Below are 25,303 nucleotides of genomic sequence, written 5' to 3'. Positions count from 1 at the left end.
TTGCTCGACAACAAAACAAAAAACAATCTTTGACATGTGACTTGCCGCATGTTGCAAGTTGCGTGACCGATAAACGAACAGTGCTTAATCTCTTAGAAATGAAGGAAATTCAGAAGTAAACCAACAAAATACAACTGAGTCTTATAGATAACGCAAAAAATTTATAATAATTTAATTTTTTTGCGCTAATGCGGAGATTTAATCCCAGTGACTAAATCACTCATCTACAAAGATGATGAAATGCCAACAAAAACAAGAACAAAAAGATACATAGATATTATGATAAACATAAACCAAACATAAAGCATATCAATCAACAACATCATGGTTCATAAGTAGGTTCTTCCTTAACAACCAGCTGTTGTTGAGAAGCCTCAATGCCACTTGCAATGTTGTTGTTGCCTCCGCTTGCCTCTACAACTCTTTCTTCGGGTTGGATCATCTGAGATTCGCCATGCATTGTTTGGTCTATCTTACGGAATCTTCTTTTGTTCCTCGCGCTGTATCTCTTTGCTTTTTCTTCGACCGTCTCATTCTTGTAGTGAACCGAAGATATATGCGCTGCAAATTTTTGTGAAGTATCAAACACGTTTTTGCATTTGGGACATGTATATGGACCGTACTTTTCATACGGTAGGCTGTGTGTCCGACCATCGTATACACCATTCTCCTCAAAATCAAAACCGTCAAAAATTTCATCAAATTTTCGACGTTTAATCACTGGTTGATGATGAGGAACATGTTGGTCATGGTGTTGCTTTGATGAAAAAGAAAACTGGTTTACATTCCTTGGATAAATGGTACTGAGAGGTGTAGGGTTTAAGATGTTGCTCTGATTGTCAACAAAACTTTGAGGATAGGTTCTCTGATTGTCAACAAAAGTTTGAGGGTAAAAGGAAGGATATGAAATGTTGGGATCCATAGCACGTTCATATTCATTTTGGGCAGTGATCAAACTACGGGTAGGAACTATAACAGAGTACCTTCTTGTGATAGTTTGGGTGATGGAGATTTGAGAAACTTGTGGGTTATGGTTAATAGGAAAGTAATCAGAGACCATGTTGGTTCTCATCTGATAAGCCGCATGTGAATTATTGAAACCAAAAGAAGATGAATCTCGATAACAGTTAGAAGCATGAGAGGAAGAGAACAAACCATGATGGTTTGTGATGACAGAAGTAGTGAACATTGATTGAAACATTTTAGTCTCGGGATCCCCAAAGCTGGAGTTCATTTGGGTGGGAACAGAACCGTGAAGATTCATAGTATTGTCACCATAAGAGTTTAAACCATTTGGGATTGAATACATTTTGTAAGTTGATCTCAGAGATTGGTTAACTTCTTATTGTTGTGTATCTTTTTATATTGGTACGAATGAATGAAACAAAGTTGGAAATTCATAATAATTTAACAATAAAGGAAACAGATCTATTTCAAATTTATTATTTATGAAATATATTAGATACTATGAATGTATGTAATCTCAGTTGTTGAATTTTAGCTATTAACAGAAATAAACTTCTATCAGTATGGTAATGTATTTAGATAAAATAAAATAAAAATTCTTTTTATTTATATATGTTAATGTTGTGACAATCCTCTTGTGCGGTCCTCATGACCAATCGATACGTGTATTATTGACTATCCTTGTTATTGTTCGCGTTTTTTCCGTGTACGCTGTTCCAGTGTTTATCCTCCTTTGTGTGTTTAAAGTCATTTATATTAGGGGTGGGCAAAAAAACTGAACCGAACCGAGTCAAACCGAACCAACCGAACCGAAACCGATTCAAACCGATCCAAAGTCTATTTCAAACCATTCGGTTGAAGATTTTCCCAACCCGAATGGTTCAGTTCAAACCGAACCGAACTGAGAAACCGATGTGTTTTGTAATTATTTAAATTAAAAATATTAGTTATATCAATATACTAAAATTCTAATACCAAACCATGTATTTTCTATTTTTTATTCATTAACATATATTCTTCTAACTTAATATGAAATCATCAAAATATTTGATTTAAAAAATAGAAAAAATCTGTATTTTACATTCTTATAAATGTCAACGTGGATGTTAAATCTAAACCTACAACTTAAAGCAAATTTTATTAAAAATAAAAGTTTTTCTCCATAGCATCACATGGAAGATGATTCATTGCATGATTTTTAATAATGATATAAGAGACATTACTAATGATGTTGATTTTTGTTATTTTAGTTAACTTTCATTTGTTTTAATTTTTATATACTTTTTGTGACCTTTTTAAAGGTTTTTGTTTCAGTTTTATATTGAATTGAATTCACATAGTTTATGTTTACATAATTTATGTTTTAAAACATAATTTTTCTTACAAAAAATTAAACTAAAAATAACCTAATTAAACTGATCCAAAAAACAAATTGAACCGAACATAACCGAATACAAACTGAACCGAATATAAACCAAACCAAATACAAACCGAACCGAACCAAATTAACAATGGTTTATTTCAGTTGGAAAAATACTAGAACCTAACTAACCAAACCGAACAAAACCCGAACCGAACCGAGAAAATAACCGAAGTGCCTACCCCTAATTTATATAACTCAACTCCAAAATTCTATTTTACTGTGATTTTTTTTTGCTTAAACAACAACTTGTTAATAAGGTGAATGGGATTACAACCACAATAAACTTTAACCCAACATATAAACGACGCGATCTGATACTATCTAGGAACACTAAGTTGAATCCTACGCAATCTGATCTAAACATCGCTGTATTTTCCACCATGACAAAATGAGTATAGCTCACTACCCGAGCTGAAATTTCTTGAACCCTAAATTTGACCACATAACTGAGATCGTAAATTACACAAATAGACCATGAGCTGACTCCGGGATTCAATCAAGTACAAACTATTAATCACCACATATTACCATGAAGAACATGGATTAACAGTAACACCGAGGTGCTTTTGAATTCGACCCAAGACTATCGGTAATCAAACACACGATTCCTAGCCAACAAGGAGCCGGAAATACTCCACGACTCGAAGTATTCCAACTTTTAAAACCTCCTAAATTCGACCTCAATAATACGATAACATCTACTAACTCAAAAACACAAGCCAACCACGATTACAATCCTAACCGAGCTAATGGTCCCTAAGGATTAGCATGAACCATCTTTAGTCCAACACAAAAAAATATTGTGAAATACAACACTCAAATTTTATGTGACACTATTCACTATACTAAATACTACTATTCACTTATTTTTATTAATAAAATATATGATTAAATAAATGATAAATAAAATTTAAATACATATTAAATAGTAAATTAAATATTTATAATAAATTATTTTATATATTGAAATAATTTATTTAAATATTATTATATATTGATATAGTAATTTTTTTGTCAAAAATATTTTTATTGTAGTATGTATTTATGTGATATAATTACATAATAATTATTTTTATTTTAATTATTAAATAATACAAAAGTTACAATTTAATATTATAATAATATTGAAATAGTTTTAGTGTGGTTTTAACACTAAAATAATGTTATGGATTACTAGGTTAGAGATGCCGTAAACACAAATCATTTTGCATACAATAATTAATCGTTAGATTATTATAGCTTAGACATGCGTAACTGTAATTTTTGTTGTTGTAAGAATGCATGATAGAGCTTGAAACTCAGAGGAAAAAGTTATATGGAAATAAACCAATCTAATTGACATTTTGGAATCGTGACTAGGACTGGTACAGAAATTCCTTTCATATAGAACGAGTAAATACGACATTACGGATTTAAGAAGAAAAAACGATACTCTTAACTCATATGTAGTACAAAAACTTGAGATCCTAGAGTCTTTAGCTGAAATACTACTTCACAAAGAGATGTGTAGGTCAAACCTAGAAAAATCGTAAAAATCTCCTTGAATAAAACATAAACAAATACTACTCAAATTTAAAATTTAAAATCCAAATATCTCATTTAGCTTTACAATTTCTACTTAAAAATGTGTAGATTTTGTTTATTAGTTTCATATAAGTGTAACATGCTAGATATTTTTTTTAAATAACATACTAGATATGATAAACCACTATGTCGATAATTTTTTAATAGTTTTATTTTTTTCAGTCAAAAGAATTTGATGTTATACTAAAATATTTGCATAATTATTAGTTGAGCAGTAAGATTATATATTTTCCTATGTTAAACGTCATTTATAAATATTGTTTTTGCAAAAAGGCCTAATTACCGCTAAAGCACATTTAGTAGTATTGTATTTTTATTACTGTGAAAATTACTAGATAAATTTGAAATACATATTGTAATATGCTTTATATTTTAATGTACCTGTTTATTATTTTTTTAGAAAGTTTGCCTTTAGAAAATGATATGTTGAAACTATTTTTTTTGTCAAGTTGAAAAATCCAGTAATTTGTCCACTTTAGTTTGCCAACCGTTGAGGAAAAAACCGAGCTAATAACAATGAGAGTCAAACGAGAAAAAGACTCTTGTCTTTTTGGTATTCATCATCCAATCATAGTTTGACTCAAACTAATTTAAATTAATTTTTTTTCAACCAATATAGATCGATCACTGTTTATCCACAAATATATTAATATTTCATAACGCCTTTTTAGATTATCTTCATATATTTTATTTCTTCTGTACAACGCATCTAAGAAAATAATAATTCATGCATGCAAATATTATGAACAAACCAGATGATATCATAATTGTCTGTCTAGGAGGTGACGCATGAGAATTATTCAGTGATATGAAAAGTTTTGGTGAAAACCAGTGAAACAATAATTGTCTCTTTTTTCTTAACATCAAATAAAGAGCACAATAATTGTCTCTTATATGCTAATTGTTCCATATATTATAGTATTTTCTACATATGCATTGAACACTACCGCTAAAGGCCAGTCAGTATCTCCGATCATATACACTCGCGAGATCTTCTGTTCTTTCTGCTCGAATTATCCACGTTAGTTAATGCAACCCACGTCTTTTTTTGTAAACAAAATTCAGTGCAAATTAATACTTATGATGCACATCTACTAAAATATTTCAAATTTGAAACTTTTAATTAGAAACGCATTCTAAATGATAAAAAGCCTAATGAAACATGGTTCTTGACTTCAAAATTTAGTGGATTGTGTAGAAAACCATCATATGAGGTTGACATAAAATAAAATGAATAGATACTTACAAGTATACAATGATGTAATTATTTTTTCATGCTGTTGACTTTTATATTTCTTGGTTTATATATTAGTATCAAACATTATTTTAAGTTGAACATTAATAACATTTTTGCATAATCTCGCATAGAGATCTAAGTTTGTATATATGGTGTTTTACATGCGTTTTGAGTTGTTTTTAGGTGAACAGAGCAATGGGAGAATTTGAAGCTTGATGTGGAATAAGGCCAAAACGAACACGAAAAAGTGAAAACAGAGAAAAAGGAGTATTGATCTACCAAGAGTCCAAGACTAATAAAAGAATATTTTAACATAATATAAGTTACCGATAATATAGTAAGTGTAACTAACACGCACATACATTTAAGTTCCTATTGTTAACAAATGTAAATGTAATGTAGCAGATGTAAAAAAAAATGTAATGCAGCGAAAAGTTTGTTGGAAAATCTGAGGAAGTACATTGGATAAGGAAACTTCTGTTTGGCCATTTGTACACACACATACCTACATGAATTAATAAGCATACATACATATTACTTACACAAATCTGGAAATGAGTGTGTGACTGTATCTGCGTGAAACATGTTCATCAACACACAAGTACCTTAAATGATGTAAACAGTAGATCTTTCAATTGTGCATATATGGATGCATACCCATCGATGGGTCATTAGCTCTGAAGTTGATTAGTCGGTCCAAATATACACTTGATCATTATGAAATTCGCATATATATATATATATATATATATATATATATATATATGTGTGTGTGTGTGTGTGTAAAATTAATTAACTCAGGCAAGTGTCCATCAAAGTAGTACGATATGAATAATTATGAAGGTTCATTTGGCACTTTACTAAATCTAATAATGAAGACAACGTTGGCAAGTCAACTCGTGATGATAAATGGGATTTCACAATATGGGTTTTTATTTTATTTTCTTTGGTTTTTGTTTTGTTGTCACTTTATAATCAGACAGTTCAACATAGTTCAATGGTCCGACCGATGCAATCTCCCGCTTATTACATGTTTTCTCCTTTTGTCCGTGTAATATCACCAACTTTCGTAACTTTTTTCTTTTCCATTTGTTCTTTTTTTTTTTGAAATTCAATACCGAATAGTTGATCATGATAATGCAAATATACTTTGATGAATGATCAAATCAAGCAGATAACTTAAGTTAATGATTGTTCCTTTTTCCCTCAAACTCAGCACAAAGTTTCTAGATATTGAATATTTTGCGCTTTGCGTGACAAGTATAAAAAATTAATCGATTCAAATTTAATTCATTTTGACAGCTCAACAACTGTTCATCTTTCAAAAAATGAAAAACAATCATGTGCAAGAAAAATACTTCTCGGATATCCAAATCAAGTGTTTAATATTGCAGAATACATATATGAAATACGTAAACCCTCAGATGTATAAATCGAGAGGGAGGGTTTACCAAAGCAAAAATCAAGAATGGTCATATAAATTTCCTTCATTTTATTTTATTTTTGAGCATGTTGAAGTCACATTTCTATGTAATTTCCTCAATATGAAGAGCTAATAAAGTAATTGAACTATTGGAAATCAATTTTTTCGAGACAAAGAAATCTATCTAATCTATTAATTTATGGTTCTATTTCAATCTACTATTAACAAGTCATTGTAAGATCACTTAAAAAAATTAGTTAATATGACATATTTGATTATTTACATTAATAATAAACAAACTATAAACTTGATTTTTTTTAAATTATAATAATCAAAAAAAATCTTACATAAAAAAATTAAATGTTTTTATAACATTAATAAATTTCGTAATTAGCAATATAATATTATTATAAATCAATATTAACTATAATTTTATTATAAAACAAGAAAATAAAATTATATACTATTTTTATAAATTCTATAATTATATTCTATATTATATAAAAAATAGCAGTGCTATATGAATTAAATATGAAAAATATACTAAAATAGGTAAATTAACAAATTTTATATTTTTATTTTTTTCATTTAAATAAATTATCACTCATCATTAAAATGAGTTAAAATTCGTAAACTATATAATATTTTTATACAAAAATAAATGTAGTAACATAGGTTAAACTTTTATATGTACAACTATATATTATCTTTTTATTTATTTTGAAACTCTTAACAATATATCGTGTAAAATATGTTTATATACAAAATATAAAAGTATATAATAATTTTTAGTTCATATACTATTTAAAAAATATCTTATTAGAAAACTATGAAATTTTAGTAATTCATTTAAAGTATTAATGACAAATCAAATTTTAGTTATGAATTTATTTTTATTTTAATAATTACAAAATATGTTGAGAAATTTTTTAAAAATATTGCCATAAATTTTAATATTTGTTTTTTAAAAATATTAATGTAGTAACAAAAAAAATTAAAATTCATTTAATGTTCCAAACTCAAAAATAGTTGTATAATTTTCCAAAGTTTTCTTGACAAAATATAAAATTTTAAAAATACATATTTAAAGTCAAAATGATAATATTTCAAATTTTACAAAAGATAAAATCATAGATAATAAAGAATAACTTTTTTTTTGAAATGCAAGACGAAAAACTAACTATATATGTTGTAAAAATTAAAGCAATATTTTGAAGTCTTAATTAAAAAAAAAACTTAATATCATAACATCCCAAAATATACTATATAAATAAAATTTACTAAAATAATATGATAGATACTACTATATATAAAATTTATTAAAACAATAAGGCTATCAAAACAGTGTTTTTACTTATAAATTCTGCAAAATACTAAAATGATATATGTTAAAGTATATTTTCTTAAACACAACATGTAGATATAAATGATCTTAAGCATATTTCTTTTCTATAATATAAATAAATAAAATTTAAAAATATAGTATATGCAAAATATATAAATTAAAGAAAAAAACTTATTTTGAAAGATGTTCTCTATTTTATTATTTCATATTGTTATTTTATTGTACCTAACTCGATAATATATAAGTAAGTAATAAAAAATAATAAAAAAGTAAAAATGTATTAAAAAGTTACTATATATTATAGAGTTACACAACATATAACACTAAAATAGAAATTATATATTTAAAACATTTGTAATAATATCAAATACATTTATAAAATGGAAAAATATATGTACGAACGTATGAGTTAAAATCTAGTTCTTTTTAAAACACGCACAAATGAATAATTGAAAATGCATGCATGTCAATCATATTGACTTCTCTCACCCCCATAGCTTTTGAGACAAACTGAAATATTATAAATTAAATTTCCTTTATATAATTCAATAATAATAATAATAATAATTGATAGCTGAGTCCAAATCCAAGTCTCTTATTAAAAGGCCACAAATCCAACTACTCCTCCATAAACTCAAAAGCTCCATCTTAAAAAGCAAGTAAGAGATAATAACACACTAACGAGAGAAAATGGGAAGAGCTCCATGCTGCGACAAGACAAAAGTGAAGAGAGGGCCTTGGTCTCCTGAGGAAGATGCTAAGCTCAGAGATTACATTGAGAAGTATGGTAATGGTGGAAATTGGATCTCTCTTCCTCTCAAAGCTGGTAAATATATATGTTGTTACTTAAACTCAACTTTTGATTCAGCATTACCTGTACTTCAAACCCCAAAAAAGAGCGTGTGCTATTCTTTATTGTTGTTGTTGTTTAAGGTTTGAGGAGATGTGGGAAGAGTTGTAGATTGAGGTGGCTAAACTATTTAAGACCAAACATAAAACATGGCGACTTCTCTGAAGAAGAAGACAGGATCATTTTCAGCCTCTTTGCTGCCATCGGAAGCAGGTTCTCTAAATTATCTCTTGAAATTATCTTTTATTATAAGAAAGTAATTAAGACTAAAGTGAAAATATATTAATGGTAGAGCATGATTATTGGAGGGTTCTTAGGGTGAGATTTTTAGCGGAATATAAGAATCCGCCTCTTAACTTTTAACTAAAAAAAAAGCTAAGAACCGGCTTTTAAATATCTTATTTAAGAGCCGGTTCTTAGCTTTTTTTAGTTAAAAGTTAAGAGGAGTGTTCTTATATTCCGGTAAGAACCCCATCCTAAGAACCTCAATAATCATGCTCCTAGCCTTTAGTTTTCCACTTTGCTTGTTAAGGCCCATTGAGTAGTTATTCAATAAAATGGGTTAAAAGGAATAATCTTTTCCCTCTCCTTGCTTAATTGATTCTCTTTAAATTCTGTTCTATCCTGAATCTACATTAAGTTTATGAATGTTTGGAACTAGTTGTCTGTAGTAGTTCTTAACCTGGATAAATTGATGAACAAGCTTAATCACTGCAGTCAAAACTACGAGCAGCATTTATTCCTATAGCTTTGCAACATTTTCTCCGGCATTAACTACTAACACACATGTATATAATGAAACTTGTAGATGGTCAATAATAGCAGCTCATCTACAGGGAAGAACAGACAACGACATCAAAAACTATTGGAACACAAAGCTAAGGAAGAAAATCATGTCTTCTTCTTCTTCCTCCTCTTCCTCTCACTCATCAGCAGCCATGGCTACTCCTTTTCTAAACCCTAATTCTCATGATGTGAAAAGACCAATAACCCCATCAGCAACTATTGCACCTTTTTCCTACAATCCGTATGTTGAAAACTCAACAAGATCTCTCATCTCCAACATCAATGGCTTTGAAGCTGATGATCAACAGATCTTCCCCTTTTTTAACCCTAGTTATCCTCACGAGTTCTCTCTCGAGGACATGAGCAGCAGCAACAACAACAACAACATTTCGGGCACAAGTGGTTTCTTGCTCAACCACAGTATGTGTGATCACTACAGCAACCACAACAATTTCTCCTCAGAGGTCAATGGAAAGCGATCAGAGATTATGATGGAGCAAGAAGAGATGATGATGATAGACCACCACATTGACCAGATGACAGAAGGGTACAATGGAGATTTCACACAAGGGTATTACAATAACGACATTAATGGACATGGGGATTTGAAGCGAATGATTAGTGGAACTGGCACTAATTCGAACATAAACATGGGTGGTTCAGGTTCAGGTTCAGGTTCCGGCACAGCTTCATCTTCTAGTTTCATAAGCAACCTAGCTGAGAACAAAACCAGTAGTAGCCTCCTACAACACACGTGCTTGCCCTATTTCTACTCCTAGTTCTTCTAGACTCTCTTGTTTTCTTATATAAATATATATTGGACTGACTGTTAGTAAAATCAAAGATTTGATGGGGTATGCGAGGAGAGAGAATGAGAGAGACACGATGATCAGTTTTATGGGATGTGTGTTTTTTTTCATCGATGTTGGAAAGATTTCTAGTTAAGAAGAGACAATGGGAGATTTGATTACATGAAACCCAAAAGGATATATTTATGGTTGAAGAGTAGATTTTGTGTTTTTCGTCGTGAAGAGTAAGATCATATAAGCTTTTAGTTAGAACTTACAAACTTACAACAAAGTATAAGATATACCTTTTTAACGAAAAAGAAATTGAAGTATATGATATATACTGCATTGTTATTGTTACTAACATTCCATCAGACTATTTCTGTTATAAGAACATGATTATCCCTAAGAAACCAATTTCTTATTTTAAAAAAAAAAAAAAAAAAAAAAAATTAAAAGCAAACCAATCGCGGGCCGCCACGAGTCAGTGGGGCCCGCGAACAGTGTAAGAAATTCATTAAAATCGGTTCTTAATTAGTAGTTTTTGTAACCGATCCTTAAGGGTTTTATGGGAGTCCACGCACTAAATAACCCACTAAAGATCCCGGATAATCATGCTCTAACTATATGCTTTAAATATAGTATATAATACGTTAAAGATAAACTCTTGCAAAACAAGTGTCGGTTTGGAATTGGAATTTGTGTCGGTTTGGAATTTGTATTTAGAATATGGTGAAGCCTCTGGGCCTCATACAAAGCGTTCACCGAATATAATGTGTAGTGGTGGAAAAATAATTCTGTTAATATTTCCTTGATCATTTTTACAAAAATTGGATGGAGTTACTGATTTGTTCATGGTGATATATAGTTTTATTAGTTGTGAAATGTATCCATTTTTTCTTTTGGTCAAGTGAAATATATCCATTTGTAATTGTTGTTTTAGTTTTGAAATATATATGACCCAAAATTAATTCAAAGTCAGGGCACTGTTTCTGAAGATTTTTTTCTTCCAAATCTCTTGAGTTCCACTCTACAGAGTATATTGCACAAACAAAAAAATCTCATGAGTTCCACTCTACAGAGATACATTTTGATATGGGACCATTTGTAAGAAATATTATTTCCACTAGACTATCTGTTCATTATAAAGAGTACATACTACAATATATATATTCATATATTTACATAAAGAGTATACACTAGACTATCTGCCAATATATATATATATATATATATATATATATATATATATATATTTTTTTTTTTGCCAACATAATATATATGTGGTCTTTTCCTACATTTATACTATGACTAGGGTCGGCCGGCCCTACGGGCGGGAAGTTAATGAAAACTGTTTTATATAAGTTTATATTAATTTATGAGATATTAAAAAAATTATTCTAGATTGAAAACTATATTATAAAAAACAATAATGAATAGAATTTTGAAACCATATTGTTATTTTTAATAAACATTTTTGGTTTAGAATTAAAATAAAAGTATCCTTCATTATTCTCTATTTTCAGATAATACAAAATTAGCAAAACCAATTCAGAATAATGTGATAATATATATATCTTCTTACTTTTCTTAATTCACTTTGACATAATAAAAGAAAATATTAATTTTAAATAGATAATACTATATTTATTTTAAGAAGTTTCAAATTTTTTTAAAAAAACATCTACACTAATTAATTTTCATGATAATATAAATTAGTCTACCTCCAAGCTAAATCAGTTAAATTATAATAAAATTTGGTAAAACAATTCAATGTCAGTTTTAGAATACTATATAAATAGTTTAATAGTATCATAAATAATAACTAATATTTTCTAATTTAACAGGAAATGATTGTTTAGAATATATTTGTTTCAGATCTTAATTATATCTGGAATAAAATGTTAATTAATTTTTAGTGTTTTACTGGTTATGTGTTTTCAACTTATTATAGCTTTTGTTGAACTTTGTTTATTAACAAAACTATTCGTTAGAAATTTTTCTCATGCTATTTTAACTTTAATTTTTTTTTTTTGCTAAATGCTATTTTAACTTTAGTTACATGCATCCCTCTTCAAATCAAATAATTTATTCAAAGAAGTTAGAGTGAAGCAAAACATAACTAAACAATAAAGAACTAAAATGTAATGTAACTATTAATAATTTGGAAATCAATATGAACCCACTACATATAAATGTTCTTTCATATTCGTTTTTGTTTTCATCAACTAAAGCCAGAAGAAGTAACTATATCCTATAACTTTTAGTGTTGGCTGTATGGAACGAAAGTTTATAATTCGTATTTCATCAAATATCCTCTTTTCATGTTTAACATAATTTGTTCTATTATATTTTTATTTAACATTTTTTGTAGTTTAAACGATTTTATTTTAATTATGTATTGAATGTTATTTTGTATTTAAAAAAAAATTATCATTCTTTTCCATTGAACTCGGTTTTTTGTAAAATACACAAAGTTGATGACAATTGGTTTATTATTGAAATTTTAGGATGGTGTTAATATAAACTTTCAGGTCAAGCTAATATGAAATGTACAACTTTATTTGTCAATCAGATATGTATCACAAAAAAATGTGCATTGAATTTTTTTGTCAAAGTGGCCTTTAAGATAAGAAGGCATTTCAATTTTTGGTTGGATTTGGTTTATTTGGTTTTTTTTTTTTTAATTCTAAAGATATAAGATATGTTCAGTTATTTATAATTTGATTCAGTTCTCGTTCAGTTATTATGGTTTTTGGTTTAGTTTGGACAACATTACAACAAAGTGGGGAACCAGCTAATATCAAAAACAAAACCGGGTCCCTTTCGGTTACGGACGTTTCATATTATTTTGGTTAATTTGAGTAAATTTTATAGATAAAAATTGGTTTTTGCCAGGAAAAAAAAACAGGAGATTTGAGTTTTTTTTGGATTTACCAATTAGTTGATATAATTTTAAATAATTTAGGGAAAATGTATTCATATAATTCATTTTGGATAATTTAGTTGATATCTCACTCATTTTGACCTTAAAAGTCCTACCGACGGGATGATATATTTTCATTGTGTTTGTGTTATAGACCGCAAAGGATGACATGTTGGACAACTACAGACAACTGTGTTGTGGTTTTAATAGTAACAAAAATATAAGATACATAAGTATATGTAGAGATTTTTATTACTATTCACGGTGGTACGGTGCGGTGCGGTCGATCACCATTCGAAATCATAAAATCGGATGGTCGTCATAGATAATCAATCAGCGGTTTATATTTTACTAAAAATTTGTGGCTTTATAGTGTGTCCTTTTTTGACCTTAAGATATAATTCATATGTTTATAATCTGACTAAAATAAAGTTTCTTGATTTAAAAATTTTAGCCAGTCGCCTAATACGTTAGTGAATTGTGTGTTTGTGTTCTAAATTTTGACTTGTAAGTCAATTTAATATGAGATGGTCAATATAATGTTCATTTTTTAATATCGTTGGAGTGATTATGAATTGGCATTACGAATAATGATTAATGGATCTTGTTTTGTTATTCTTTTTAGTAAAGATCTTTTTTTGTTATTCATTTGACTTATTTGCGCTATAGAGTGCTGAATCTTAAGAGTAGGGGTTGATGTTTTATCTTTTTCACGTGTATTGTTAGATTTTGGGAAGGGCTTTGGATGTTTGGGCTTTTATCTACTCTCTGGACTTGTCCTCTTCTACTTTATAATCAATCAAACGAATGTTGACCGGAAAAAAAAAAAAAAAAAAAAATATATATGTGTTTAATTGCATATACACGTGGAATGTTCCTTTAGTTAGGTGAGACTGAATTCAAGAAGAAACAAAACAGAAAGGACCAAACTGCAAATAGGTGTAACTTAAGTTGTTTATCAGATCTAGGGTCTTCTACATTTATATTGGCCAATCTCAAATTCTTTACGGGATGAGTCTCGTCGCCTGATGAAGGAAAAATCACGGCTTGAGCTCCTCTGCAATTGGAGGTGAGAGCGATGTGGAGCTGAGATGGTTGTTTGTCGTGATCTTAGAAGATCGCAGCGGTGAAAAAGATAAACGTCCTCACACCACTGAGAAAGCTTAAACACGACAAAGGAGGGAGGTAATCACGGTTGGACCACCGAAGATCAATCGGAGCGGCAACAAAGATGACATGAGAAGTCGCAAGAGAAGTCGCGGGGTGCCATGGCGAGGAGTCGAGGTGGCCGAGACGAATAAGGTAAGAAGCACTTTTGACTTTAGCCATTTCTCAGAGATTAACTTTACTTTGCAAGTTAATCAGGTTGAGAAGCTGATTTTGAGAGGAGGATGTCTAACTTTTTTATAGTCGCAGGTATACAGCTTCATATTAAATGATAAATTGTGGTGGATGGAGTTATGAAGGGCTTTAAAGCGATGTATCTGTCAATGAGGAAGAAGATTGAACGACGTGAGAAAAATCTTTACCAACAGATTCATCGCCCCGACTTCGTCGACTCAATCCCTAGAATCAGAATTGTTGTGTAGAGACGTTACACGCTCACTATCGGGATGTGTTTTAGCCTAAAGCCCACATAAAAGATGTAACCCATATCTATTCAATTTTTTAAATGAAACGCAACGTATAAGCAAAAGTGGACAGGTGTCACGTTCAGGTTGAATGACTTAGTGACGTGGATGCTGAGGTGGCGCGTCCTGGAGTGAAGAAAAAGCAATTTATATATATAGATAGATTTACGACATGTATTGGAGCATCTACAACCCACCTCTATATTTGCCTCTGTATTATAGGTAGAGCATACTAATATGATTGCTATTTTCATCTATATATTTAGAGAAAGAAATAGCATTCTTCTATAATAGAGACATATTTTTTTATCCACAAAATGATCCAATAACTTTTTACTTTAACAATTATAAATAAAATAAATATTTTTAGTGAAAATATACTGTTTATATAAACATATAATCATACTTTTTATTTACATAATAGTTTCTATAAAAATATCCAGTGTAAATAATATCATAATTTTATGAATGTTAAACTAAATTGGGTTGGTTTTCAACTTTCACAAATAAAAGGTACTATTTGTAAAATTAGAAAAGAATATATCAAGAATATTCATTTTTAGAAGAAGAAATATAGTAATACATTGAAGACAAATTTATCTCTATTATAGAATTCTTCTATTTTAGAGGAAAAAATAAGGAAATACATTGAAGATGATCTTAGTAGCAGTGTTTTAACACATTTAACAAAAGGTAATAATAATAGCAGTGTTCTAGTCGCGACTAAGACTCTGTCTTACAGGAAGTAAAGCTTCGATTCTTGGAATCAACAGGTAAATTTTAGTAGGAGCTTGTTAACGATTGTTGGTCGGGGGCAACTTCGTTAAATTTTGCTTTTTATGTGTAAAGTTTTAACCGGTTATGTTTGTGAGCTCCAAGTCAGGATCCGAATAGTAACAGCGGATTGAGCGGTGCGGGATAAGCGATACAACTGCGGTGCAGTTTTGACAGTAATAAAAACATATAGATATATGGTATATGTAGAGATTTTTGTTACTGTTAACTGCGATGCGGTGCGGGCGGATCGTAACATTTGAAGCCTCATTCTCTATGGATTCTTTGTTGTTTATGGTTGGGACAAAAACTTTTATGGTAAATTTGGTTATAGTGGTTTTTGGAGAAATTTTGTTTTCCGCCAGCTTTGATTCCGAGGATATATTTTCTTTTTGCCGGCTATGTAAATGCCTCTGTATCGTTAATGTTTCAATTGAATATTTTAGATGACAAAAAAATCAATAATAATTGCATTGTTTTAAATTTTGATTCTATTAACATATATACACAGTTATCATTATTTATTCATTTTTGATAGCCTTTTAGACTTGTATTATAGTATTAGGTTATAAATATATTAAAAAAATTATTCTTTTGTTTCTTAGTTTTTTTTTTATAACCTCATAACTTTATTGATATCAAATCAATGTAACATATTACGTGGAATATAAGTTACACCAAACATGTTGTTAAAAAGAATTTTTAACAGAGACAGCAGTGACACGATGCTTCCTAACGCATTCGTAGGACATGCTGATTCACTAGCTTTCCTCCACTTCGTTCTTGGTCTTTTAAGATCTTTCTTGTGGCTCTCAATTCTTGTGAGTAAATGTCGTTTTTCTCTAAGAAGATCATTGAATGCGATCCATCTGTTACATCGCAATTCGTCTCGAACACTCCCGCTACAGGAGATAACATGCTTTGTTGTAATTATACATGGCATTGAAATTCTTTTGCTTTGAAACCGATAAAACCATATCTTCCCTTCCATTGATTCTTTGATTCTCCATGAGTAGTATGCTATACCCGGATCCCAAATTTGCTCATCAAAACACAATGTAACACTTTGAGATTGAATATTAATCCCATTTGCTAATTGGAATTTTGGAAATCGGGCATCGCAAAGGACAAAGAAAGCCTTCACGGAGATTGATGGTTCATGGTGGGTGAAATCAAACCATAGACACAATCCCACAAAGAAACTTGAATTAAACGTCTCCGTAACTGGAGGAAATTTTCTAGATGATATGCAATACAACGTGTGTTTATTTATAGTTGAAATTTTTCAAATGTTTCAATTTTGATATCCCTTATATACTAAAGCGCAAGTCGTTTCGCGAATCAAATCCTGACACATGGCATTTATTATATAATTTTAATTAAAAAAAAAGTAAATACAAAAAAAAAGAGTTTCGTGTGCTAACTGATTTCTATGTATTTTTTGAAAAGAAACCCCTAATATTTATCCCACTACTCCCATCATCATCTCACATATCTAAATCCGTTAAATTTTTCTCAAAAGAATATTTACAATGCATTTAAGTTCATCTCTACTCGCACATAAATTCATAAGTTCTTTGCAAAAATTTTACAGACTCTCTCGGAAAGTTTGATGAATTGCAGTTTCTAAACAAACAGATCAAAACTTTTTTTGTAGTGGTCATTACAGTGCCAAGAGTAAATCCTGGATTCACATCAATACAGTATCTTACCAAACGGTGATACAATAATGGTCTTCAAAAAAAAAATTTGAACAGAGAAAAAGAAATTTTTTTTGGTATGGATAACTGGTGGTAGGCAAGAACACATCAAAATCGGCAGATGAAGGTGAACTCATAATTTTTTTTATGTAAATTTTATTGTATCATAAATTTTTTCTTCTAATTTTCTTATAATTTTTTTCTTTTCTTTTGCTTTTTAGATATTGGCAAAAGCTACTTACTGCATGATCAAAAAGGTTACGTACACAAATTAGGTCAATTCAAAATGGACTAAATCAATTAACCATTTGTTGGAATATGTTTTACTTCTTATGATGGTAATGGTTTAGGGAACGAGATTCAGAGAAGATGGCTATTGTCTAGATCAAGACTTAATCCGATCATCAGGTTGATCTTCTTTTTTTTGTTTATAATTTAATAGAAATGCGGTGATATTATTTTTGTTTAGTCTCAAAATAAAATTTATTTTCATTATAAATTAAAGATATATATTATATTTCATATATACATACATAAAACAATGTCGGATATATACTAGTTATTAATACAGCGTGTGTGAGTAAATTGAGCGACATATTATAGATATAAACGTAAGGATTGTGTATAAAAGTCATCACCTTTGGTCAGTGTCTGAAGCGGCTAACTGATTGATGGAAATACATATACTGTTTATTTATTTCAGATGACATTTGGACTTTTGGTTTATCTTTTCCTTCAGCTTATATCCTCCTAGCATTGACATTTTTCTTTCTTTCTATCAAAATAATGCAAAGGAAAACAAAAATAAGTGTAGGAATAGAAATGTAACACGCTAGCCTAATAGAACGTTACCTAGTAGTAATAGTAATATTTATACTCGATCATCTTCAGTATTCAGTGATTTTTTTTTTTTTTTGTCGTCTATTATTAATATTATTCAAACTGAAAGTATAAACAAAAACCCAACATAAAGCAAACTGATAATACAATAAGGCCTAAAACAAACAGGCCGAGGCAAAAGAAAGCCCAAAGTAAGTCGGTGAACAAATCAAGAAGGCTCTACCACGTGTTGAACTCAGACCCTAAAGAGAACACATGTTTGCCAATACGTCACCCAACTTCACCGCGTTGAAAGTCGTCGCCGGAAAGCTTGATCGAACTTCCACCGGAACACACCGGAGACAGGAAGCGAGGATTGGAGCCACCACGATAACTCGATCTAAATGAAAGAGCCCAAAGAGAGAAAGACCATCGCTTCATAAGATTGGAGAGAAAACCAGATTCAAATGAATCCAAGACGATCTCAACACCGAGAAAGCTTCAATTCCAGAACATGCAACCACAGTCATCTTTATAAATCCAAATAAGCTTGAAGATGACTAAACCATCTCAGATGGAAAGGAAGAAGCTTTTCGATATAAAGAACAAAACTCAATTAAATCTGAACGATGATCGAGAAGGAACAAAAAAATAAAAATTACAAACGAAACTAGACAAAACTGGTAAAAAACTAAGAAGAATCATCAGAATCCCAATGATCCGTAAGAAGCCAGCAGAGACAGCGCTGAAGGAGCCGCCATTCACGGGAGATAAAGCCCGACACACGGGAAGCAAAGGCCAGCCAAGACGGTGCTGTGAGAGCCACCGCTTGCCGGAGTCAAGCCCGATACACGGGCAACGAGATCACCGGAAAGGATCCGGCATCGAACGAAACTTGACTCCCTCTCTCTGAAAGATTTGAGAGAGATAAGAGAGAGAGAGTACAGGTTTCAGGTAGAAATGTGTAAACTATCAACCAGTATTCAGTGATATCTAAGGAGAAGATGATAAAGATTATAAAAAATGTAAAAACAATAAAATACATGTCTTAAAATATACATATTTGGTTACCCTCACATTATCGGCTTTATTCACCTGCAAAATAAATATGGTCATTTCCTCTGTTCTAGTAACATACAAATAATTACACCAAAACTATCTTTATTTGGGCTTAATTACACCAAATAATAAGGCCCTGTGGTATCACTTTTATGATATAATGAAAAATCCAAGCTGGCTGGTTTGATTGAAGTCTTTTTGATAACAAGAAAGCACTTGGAGCTTAAAATATTTCCGAATATTTCAAGAATAGTATAATACCATAAAACACAATTCCAATTTTTATTTCTTATTTGATAATTACAAGAAACATCCGCTAAGTGTTAGAAAACATGTCAGTGTATCGAGCAATTCTGAATGTAAGAGTTGTTCAATTCCTCTGATATACTTTTCATAACTTTAAAACCAAGTAAAGAGTAAGGTTAATACCTGGAGCGCCCAGTCACTTTCGTTTACAGGGAGACTACTTCTGGTGAACAGGGTCATTGCAGGTATCACGAACTTCTGGTGCGCCACATTTGTTATTCCGAAAGCCTGCATTAAGAAAATCAATGCAATATGCGGAGCCTATCTTTGGAAAGGAAAAGCAGATGGAAATCAACGCAAATGGCAACTGGAATATCAGATCACCGAGAACGGACAATCAGGTTATATTCCAGACTTATCTCAAAAGAATCTATCTTACTGAAGAAGAAGACACTTACGAATGGGAGGTAGACGGGGTGGTCTGGAAAGATTACAGCACCAGTGCTATATACAAACAGCTGAAGCATCACGCTCCTCTGGTGCCTTGGTTTGATATTATCTGGTGTAAAGGTGGAATTCCTAAACACAACTTCCTCTCTTGGCTCTTTGTTCTTAACAAATGTCCAACTAGAGACCGATTACTCAATTGGGGGCTCACTACGGATCCTGCTTGTTTACTCTGCAATGCTGCGTCGGAATCGCGCGATCACCTCTTCTTCTTATGTACTTATAGTTGGGAAATTTGGTCAGCAACTGCAACTAGATGTCAAGGCAACACACCAAGAGATTATCAGAGCACCATATATTACCTCATCAACTTGCGTCTACCAAAGCCTTACAAAAAACTTCTTCTGATTGCTTGGCAATGTGTGATTTATCTGTTGTGGACAGAACGCAACTCAAGATTACATAGAAGAAGCTTCAGGTCTCCGCAATCACTGCTCTAGTCTGCGATCTCAGAACCCAGCTACTTCTTCATCCATGATTCAATTGTGGTTTCGATGATCGGGTTGATCTCCGTCAACTGCATGACTCCTCTCTGGCTCCTTCACATTATCATTTCGGTTGGGCTTCTAATTATTAGGTTTAAAACTAAGTTGGGTTATTGTATTTTTTTTTTCATGCATTTTAATAGAAAGCTTTTTTCAAAAAAAAAAAAAAGACAACTCATAGCTGGCCCGGTCGTCTTCGGAATGAAGCTTATATAACAAACATTAACGTATCATAGTTTTAACTTTTAACTTATTGAATTAGGCTCAGTAAGGTTTTTATTACACCACTAAACAAAAGCACCTATGACTGGGCTCAGTAAGGCCCATTGTATTGGTTCGTAAAATCGATGATGTCCATTGTATTAACTTCATCTCGATAACCCATTTAAAAGAAAAAAAAAACAACTGCAGCTAGGGGGGTTTTTAAAAGAATGTAAACTTAGAGATAAAAAGTTTAAGCCAATTTTTTGGGGTTATACGTGAAAGCATTACATAGAAACTAAAACCGTTAATGGCTCAATTACAATTAGTCGACATGATCTATTTTTATTTACCTGCAACAGACAAATGTTTCGTATTGCCCTATTTATTTACGACTAAATACAAGTACTAGCAGACTGTCACAACATATACGCCGAAATTACAAAAGCAAATAAAGGGACGTACATAGGCAGGCACTAACCGGGAAAATCGTACCGAATAAAACAAAAAACAATGGAATACGGAAAAAACGTATGTGGACGGTCCATAACATCATCATAGACCATACCATACACCATTCATCATCATAATAAAACCCATTAAACCGAGTGGGTATAAATAGAAACGAAAGGTTCTTCCTTTCTCAAGGTCTCGTCTTCCTCCGACTCTGTCTCCACTCTCCAACAACTTCCTTCTCTCCCACTACTAACCGAGTCACCATGGCCAAGGTAACTCACTCAAACCGCGCTATCAAGAATCTTCTATTCTTGTTATCGGATTTTGTTTTCTCTCTCTCTGAGTTTAATAACGGGTTTGATTTGCTCTCTCTCTCTCTCTCTCTCTGTTTTGTCTCTAAGCAGAAGAAGAAGAGCAACAACGAGAACAAAGGAGATGGTGGCGGCGATAAGAAAACGGCGTCTATAACCGTCGTTTTGAAGGTCGATATGCATTGCGACGGCTGCGCTTCCAAAATCGTCAAATGCGCACGTGCTTTCAAAGGTTTGTTTTTTCCTCTTTAAAAGCCACAAAGCTAATGTTTTCACTGTAAAAAGTAACATTAATGTCTCTCTTCTCAGGAGTTGAGACGGTGAAATCAGAGTCAGATACTGGGAAGCTAACGGTGACCGGAGAAGTAGATCCGGCGAAACTCCGGGAGACACTCGCAGAGAAGACAAAGAAGAAAGTCGACTTGGTTTCTCCTCAGCCCAAAAAGGACAATAAGAACAAAAGCGATGAAGACAAAAACAAAGAAAAGAAATCATCTGAGGAGAAGAAACCCAAAGAGGTAAAGCTTCGACCTTTTACTATATCGTTTTATCAGTTTGTATTATAGAATCTGATTCTGAGTGTTGTTGATATGTTATTTATTTACATTTATTATTATGTTCTCAGGCTCCGGTGATAACGGCGGTGTTGAAGCTGAACTTCCATTGTCAAGGTTGTATCGCTAACATCCAGAAGACTGTCACTAAAACCAAAGGTTTGCGACACAAGACGTTTTTTTGTTCAAAACGCTATTTTTGCAAAACGCTCACATTTGTTTGTTTGTTTTTTTTTTGAAAAAAGGCTTTCTATTTAAATTGTTTGTTTTTGTTTGTTTGTTGGAATCGTTTAGGTGTGAATGGGATGACAATGGACAAAGAGAAGCAGTTGGTGACGGTTAAAGGAACAATGGATGTGAAAAAGCTCGTGGAGAGTTTGTCGGAGAAGCTGAAACGTCCGGTGGAGATTGTGCCGCCGAAGAAGGATAAAGACAAAGAGAACGAGTCTGGCGACAAGAAGAAAGGCGGCGGGGGAAAGGATAACAAAGGCGGCGAGGGGGTGAACATGATGGAGTACGTGGCGGCTCAGCCTTATCACGAGTTAGCGTATTACCCGGGTGGGCCATATGGGTATTATCCGGTTCAGGCCCACGCGCCTCAGATGTTCAGTGATGAGAATCCGAATGCTTGCGTCGTTATGTGAGGCGGCGGATGAAAATATTGGAGAGTGGTGGGGAGTTTTTTTTGAAAAGACTTTCATTAATTTAAACGCAGAAAAATAGAAAAAGGTTCAGAAGCCCATATGATCTTCAGTTACAAAACAAGACCCAGTTAATAAAAACAAAATATTGCCCATAGTTAAGAAACCCATTGCAGTTTAGCCCAAAACGGATTTGGAAACGTTTGATGAGAAATAACGAGACGGAGAATGGAGCAATCAAGCGGAGATGATGGTAGGATCACAAGCAAGAAACCATAATTGGAGGAGCTGTGAACAAGTTGTTGGGTTGACTTCCCGGAGACTGTTGATGCGGTCTTTAATTTGACAATCAACAAGACGGAGCAACACGTCAGGAGATCGGAAAGTGTGTCGATGAAGTCTAGAATTTCTTTCAGCCCAAACCCAGTAGATGATCGCTTGCCAGGCTAGCAGGAGAAGACGACGCCGGAATCTGTTACCAGAGAGTGTGTGCATCTGACTTAGTGAGCGATCCCATGTCCTCAAAGGATTCAAAGTGAATCTTGTGGCCATAGTTGACCATAGTTCCCACGAGTAAGGGCAATCAAAATAGAGGTGATCTCGACTCTCTGGATGAAGACCACAGAGAAGACAGTTAGTATCAGTTTGCAAACCCCAGGACTGGAGACGATTGCGAGTTGGGCAGCGGTTCAGAACCACCAGCCACACCATAAAACAATGCTTAGGAATGCCTCCTTTAATCCACACTGCTTTAGTCCAAGGTATATGAGTATAGTCTCCTCTCAGTTTTTGATAAACTAGCCCAGTAGTGTATTTTGCGCTAACTATTCTATCAATTTCCCAAACGTAGAAGTCATCAGCAGTAGATATTGTCAGGCCAGAGAGGAAAGCAAGAATGCTTACTTGATTTTCAGACCTTGCCGGTGGCAGAAGCCAGTGACCATTGTCATACAAGCTTGCGATGGTTGCATCTTGTCTTATACCAAGCCTAGTTCTTCTACCTCCTGTCATGAGTTCACAAATCTTTCCTTCCGGGTACCAGTTATCTGTCCAGAATCTGCAGTCTCTGCCACTCTCAATCTTAAGTTTAATCCAGGTAAACATTACATCTCTCATTTTGATTAACTTATTAGTTAGCCAAGAGTACTTTCTATTAGGCTTAACTGTCCAGAAGTTGCTCAGATTCCCTGACAGGATTTCCGTCTTGAACCACGCCACCCAAACTGAACCCGATTGAAAGAACAACAGCCAAATAAGCTTCAACGTGCAAGCTCTGTTCCAGGTATACAAATCCTTGACTCCTAGTCCTCCTTGACTCTTTTCTTTAGTTACTGTTTCCCATGAAACTCGCGCAGTATGATGACCCTCCACATCTCCTTTCCATAGGAAAATACCACAAAGAGAGTTGATTCTCTTGATCACCGACTTTGGCAATATAAACGAGGAACACCAGAAGGTGTTGATTCCTGATATCACGGTCTTGATAAGGAGTAGACGTCCAGCAAAAGAGAGGGATTTAGCGCTCCAGGAGGAAAGACGTCTTTTAATCTGCTGAATGAGTACTTCACAGTGAGAGAGAGTAGGCTTTGAAGAGGATAGAGGTACACCAAGATATCTCACTGGGAGAGAGGCAATTGGCATTCCAGTAGAAACCTGAATAGCATCTATTTCCGCTTGGGATAAACCTGATGCAAAGAAACTTGACTTTTGAACACTAACAGCCAGTCCGGAGCGCAATTCAAACTCTTTAAGGATCTGAAGCACTGCCTGAAGAGAAGAGATGGACCCGTCAATGAAGATGAGAAGGTCATCTGCAAAACTCAAGTGAGAAGATGAGTGGTGGGGAGTTGTAAATATGCTTATAATCTCTGGGGTAGTTTCAAAGTCGAGTTACTTTAGTTTGTAAACTTTTTTGGGTTTTTAATTTCTACTATTCAGTTCTCAAAACTTCCTTTTCTATATGAGCATTTTTAGTTTTTAGAGACAATTGACTGAATATACCCAGTTCACCAAGAAATTAAGAAACTATTCTAAAGCAAGAAAAATTCATGTCCACTGTAGATATTTTTGTCATATTTTTCCGTTTTACCCTTGCCCTAATTTTTTATATATTTCTCTTTTTTGCCCTAAATTTTGATTATATATATTATATTAATTGTTAACTGCTAGGATAATATTAGTTGAATAGATAATGATTAAGTTAACATGTTAACATAATTTATAACTTCTAATAGAATATATATATTAGTTAACGATTGCTACTTTAACCATTTTACCAAACAATGTAAAAAGCGATAACATATTTTGTAACAGTTAACCAAACATGTTTCAGCTAATCATAATATAGTAAACTATTATGTGACTTGTTTTAACCTACTAACTTATTTCATAGCATCTAACAAACTATTTATCAGCCAAAACAAACTATTTTTTTTTTTAAATTACAAACTGTTTTAAAAGGCTGTTAACATGTTTTATAACACCTAAATAAACATTTATCAGCTAATGATAATATATTTTGTGAAAAAATCGGCATCCACCGGTTTAGTAATAACTAACCAAACATGCATATACTCACAATATTTGATTTG

General features: G+C 32.2%; 3 protein-coding genes and 1 long non-coding RNA gene across 12 annotated transcripts; 3 read left to right on the top strand and 1 right to left on the bottom strand.

Annotated features, from left to right (window-relative positions):
* Positions 1-108: 108 nt before the first annotated feature.
* Positions 109-2,897, bottom strand: LOC106407763. Its single transcript, XM_013848629.3, has one exon. The coding sequence runs from the start codon at positions 1,307-1,309 to the stop codon at positions 323-325; it is 987 nt and encodes a 328-aa protein (XP_013704083.1). The 5' UTR covers positions 1,310-2,897; the 3' UTR covers positions 109-322.
* A 5,067-nt stretch (positions 2,898-7,964) lies between these two features.
* Positions 7,965-10,533, top strand: LOC106409867 (transcription factor RAX1-like). The gene is made up of 3 exons (XM_013850419.3): positions 7,965-8,804; positions 8,912-9,041; positions 9,637-10,533. The coding sequence occupies exons 1-3, from the start codon at positions 8,669-8,671 to the stop codon at positions 10,391-10,393; spliced, it is 1,023 nt and encodes a 340-aa protein (XP_013705873.1). The 5' UTR covers positions 7,965-8,668; the 3' UTR covers positions 10,394-10,533.
* A 1,465-nt stretch (positions 10,534-11,998) lies between these two features.
* Positions 11,999-15,444, top strand: LOC111207733. The gene is made up of 2 exons (XR_002659987.2): positions 11,999-14,630; positions 14,745-15,444. It is a non-coding gene; the product is annotated as an uncharacterized LOC111207733 (long non-coding RNA).
* A 5,888-nt stretch (positions 15,445-21,332) lies between these two features.
* On the top strand, positions 21,333-24,699 carry LOC106406962 (heavy metal-associated isoprenylated plant protein 3). Of its 9 annotated transcripts, XR_007328243.1 has the most exons (8): positions 21,390-21,478; positions 21,608-21,749; positions 21,827-22,035; positions 22,143-22,230; positions 22,366-23,473; positions 23,563-23,808; positions 23,895-23,994; positions 24,099-24,699. XR_007328243.1 is itself a non-coding variant. In XM_048767336.1 (6 exons), the coding sequence occupies exons 1-5, from the start codon at positions 21,470-21,472 to the stop codon at positions 22,713-22,715; spliced, it is 798 nt and encodes a 265-aa protein (XP_048623293.1). In that variant the 5' UTR covers positions 21,390-21,469; the 3' UTR covers positions 22,716-22,742; positions 24,552-24,699. The 9 variants fall into 9 exon arrangements, 3 of the variants coding, with proteins under 3 accessions (XP_048623294.1, XP_048623293.1, XP_048623292.1); XR_007328245.1 differs by having other exon boundaries at positions 23,566-23,994; XR_007328246.1 differs by having other exon boundaries at positions 22,366-23,808; positions 23,887-23,994.
* Positions 24,700-25,303: the final 604 nt, after the last annotated feature.

This window comes from Brassica napus, chromosome C9 (genome assembly GCF_020379485.1).
Source record: "Brassica napus cultivar Da-Ae chromosome C9, Da-Ae, whole genome shotgun sequence".
In the NCBI taxonomy this organism is placed as follows: domain Eukaryota; kingdom Viridiplantae; phylum Streptophyta; class Magnoliopsida; order Brassicales; family Brassicaceae; genus Brassica; species Brassica napus.
This window is presented reverse-complemented; position numbering and strand designations above follow the sequence as displayed.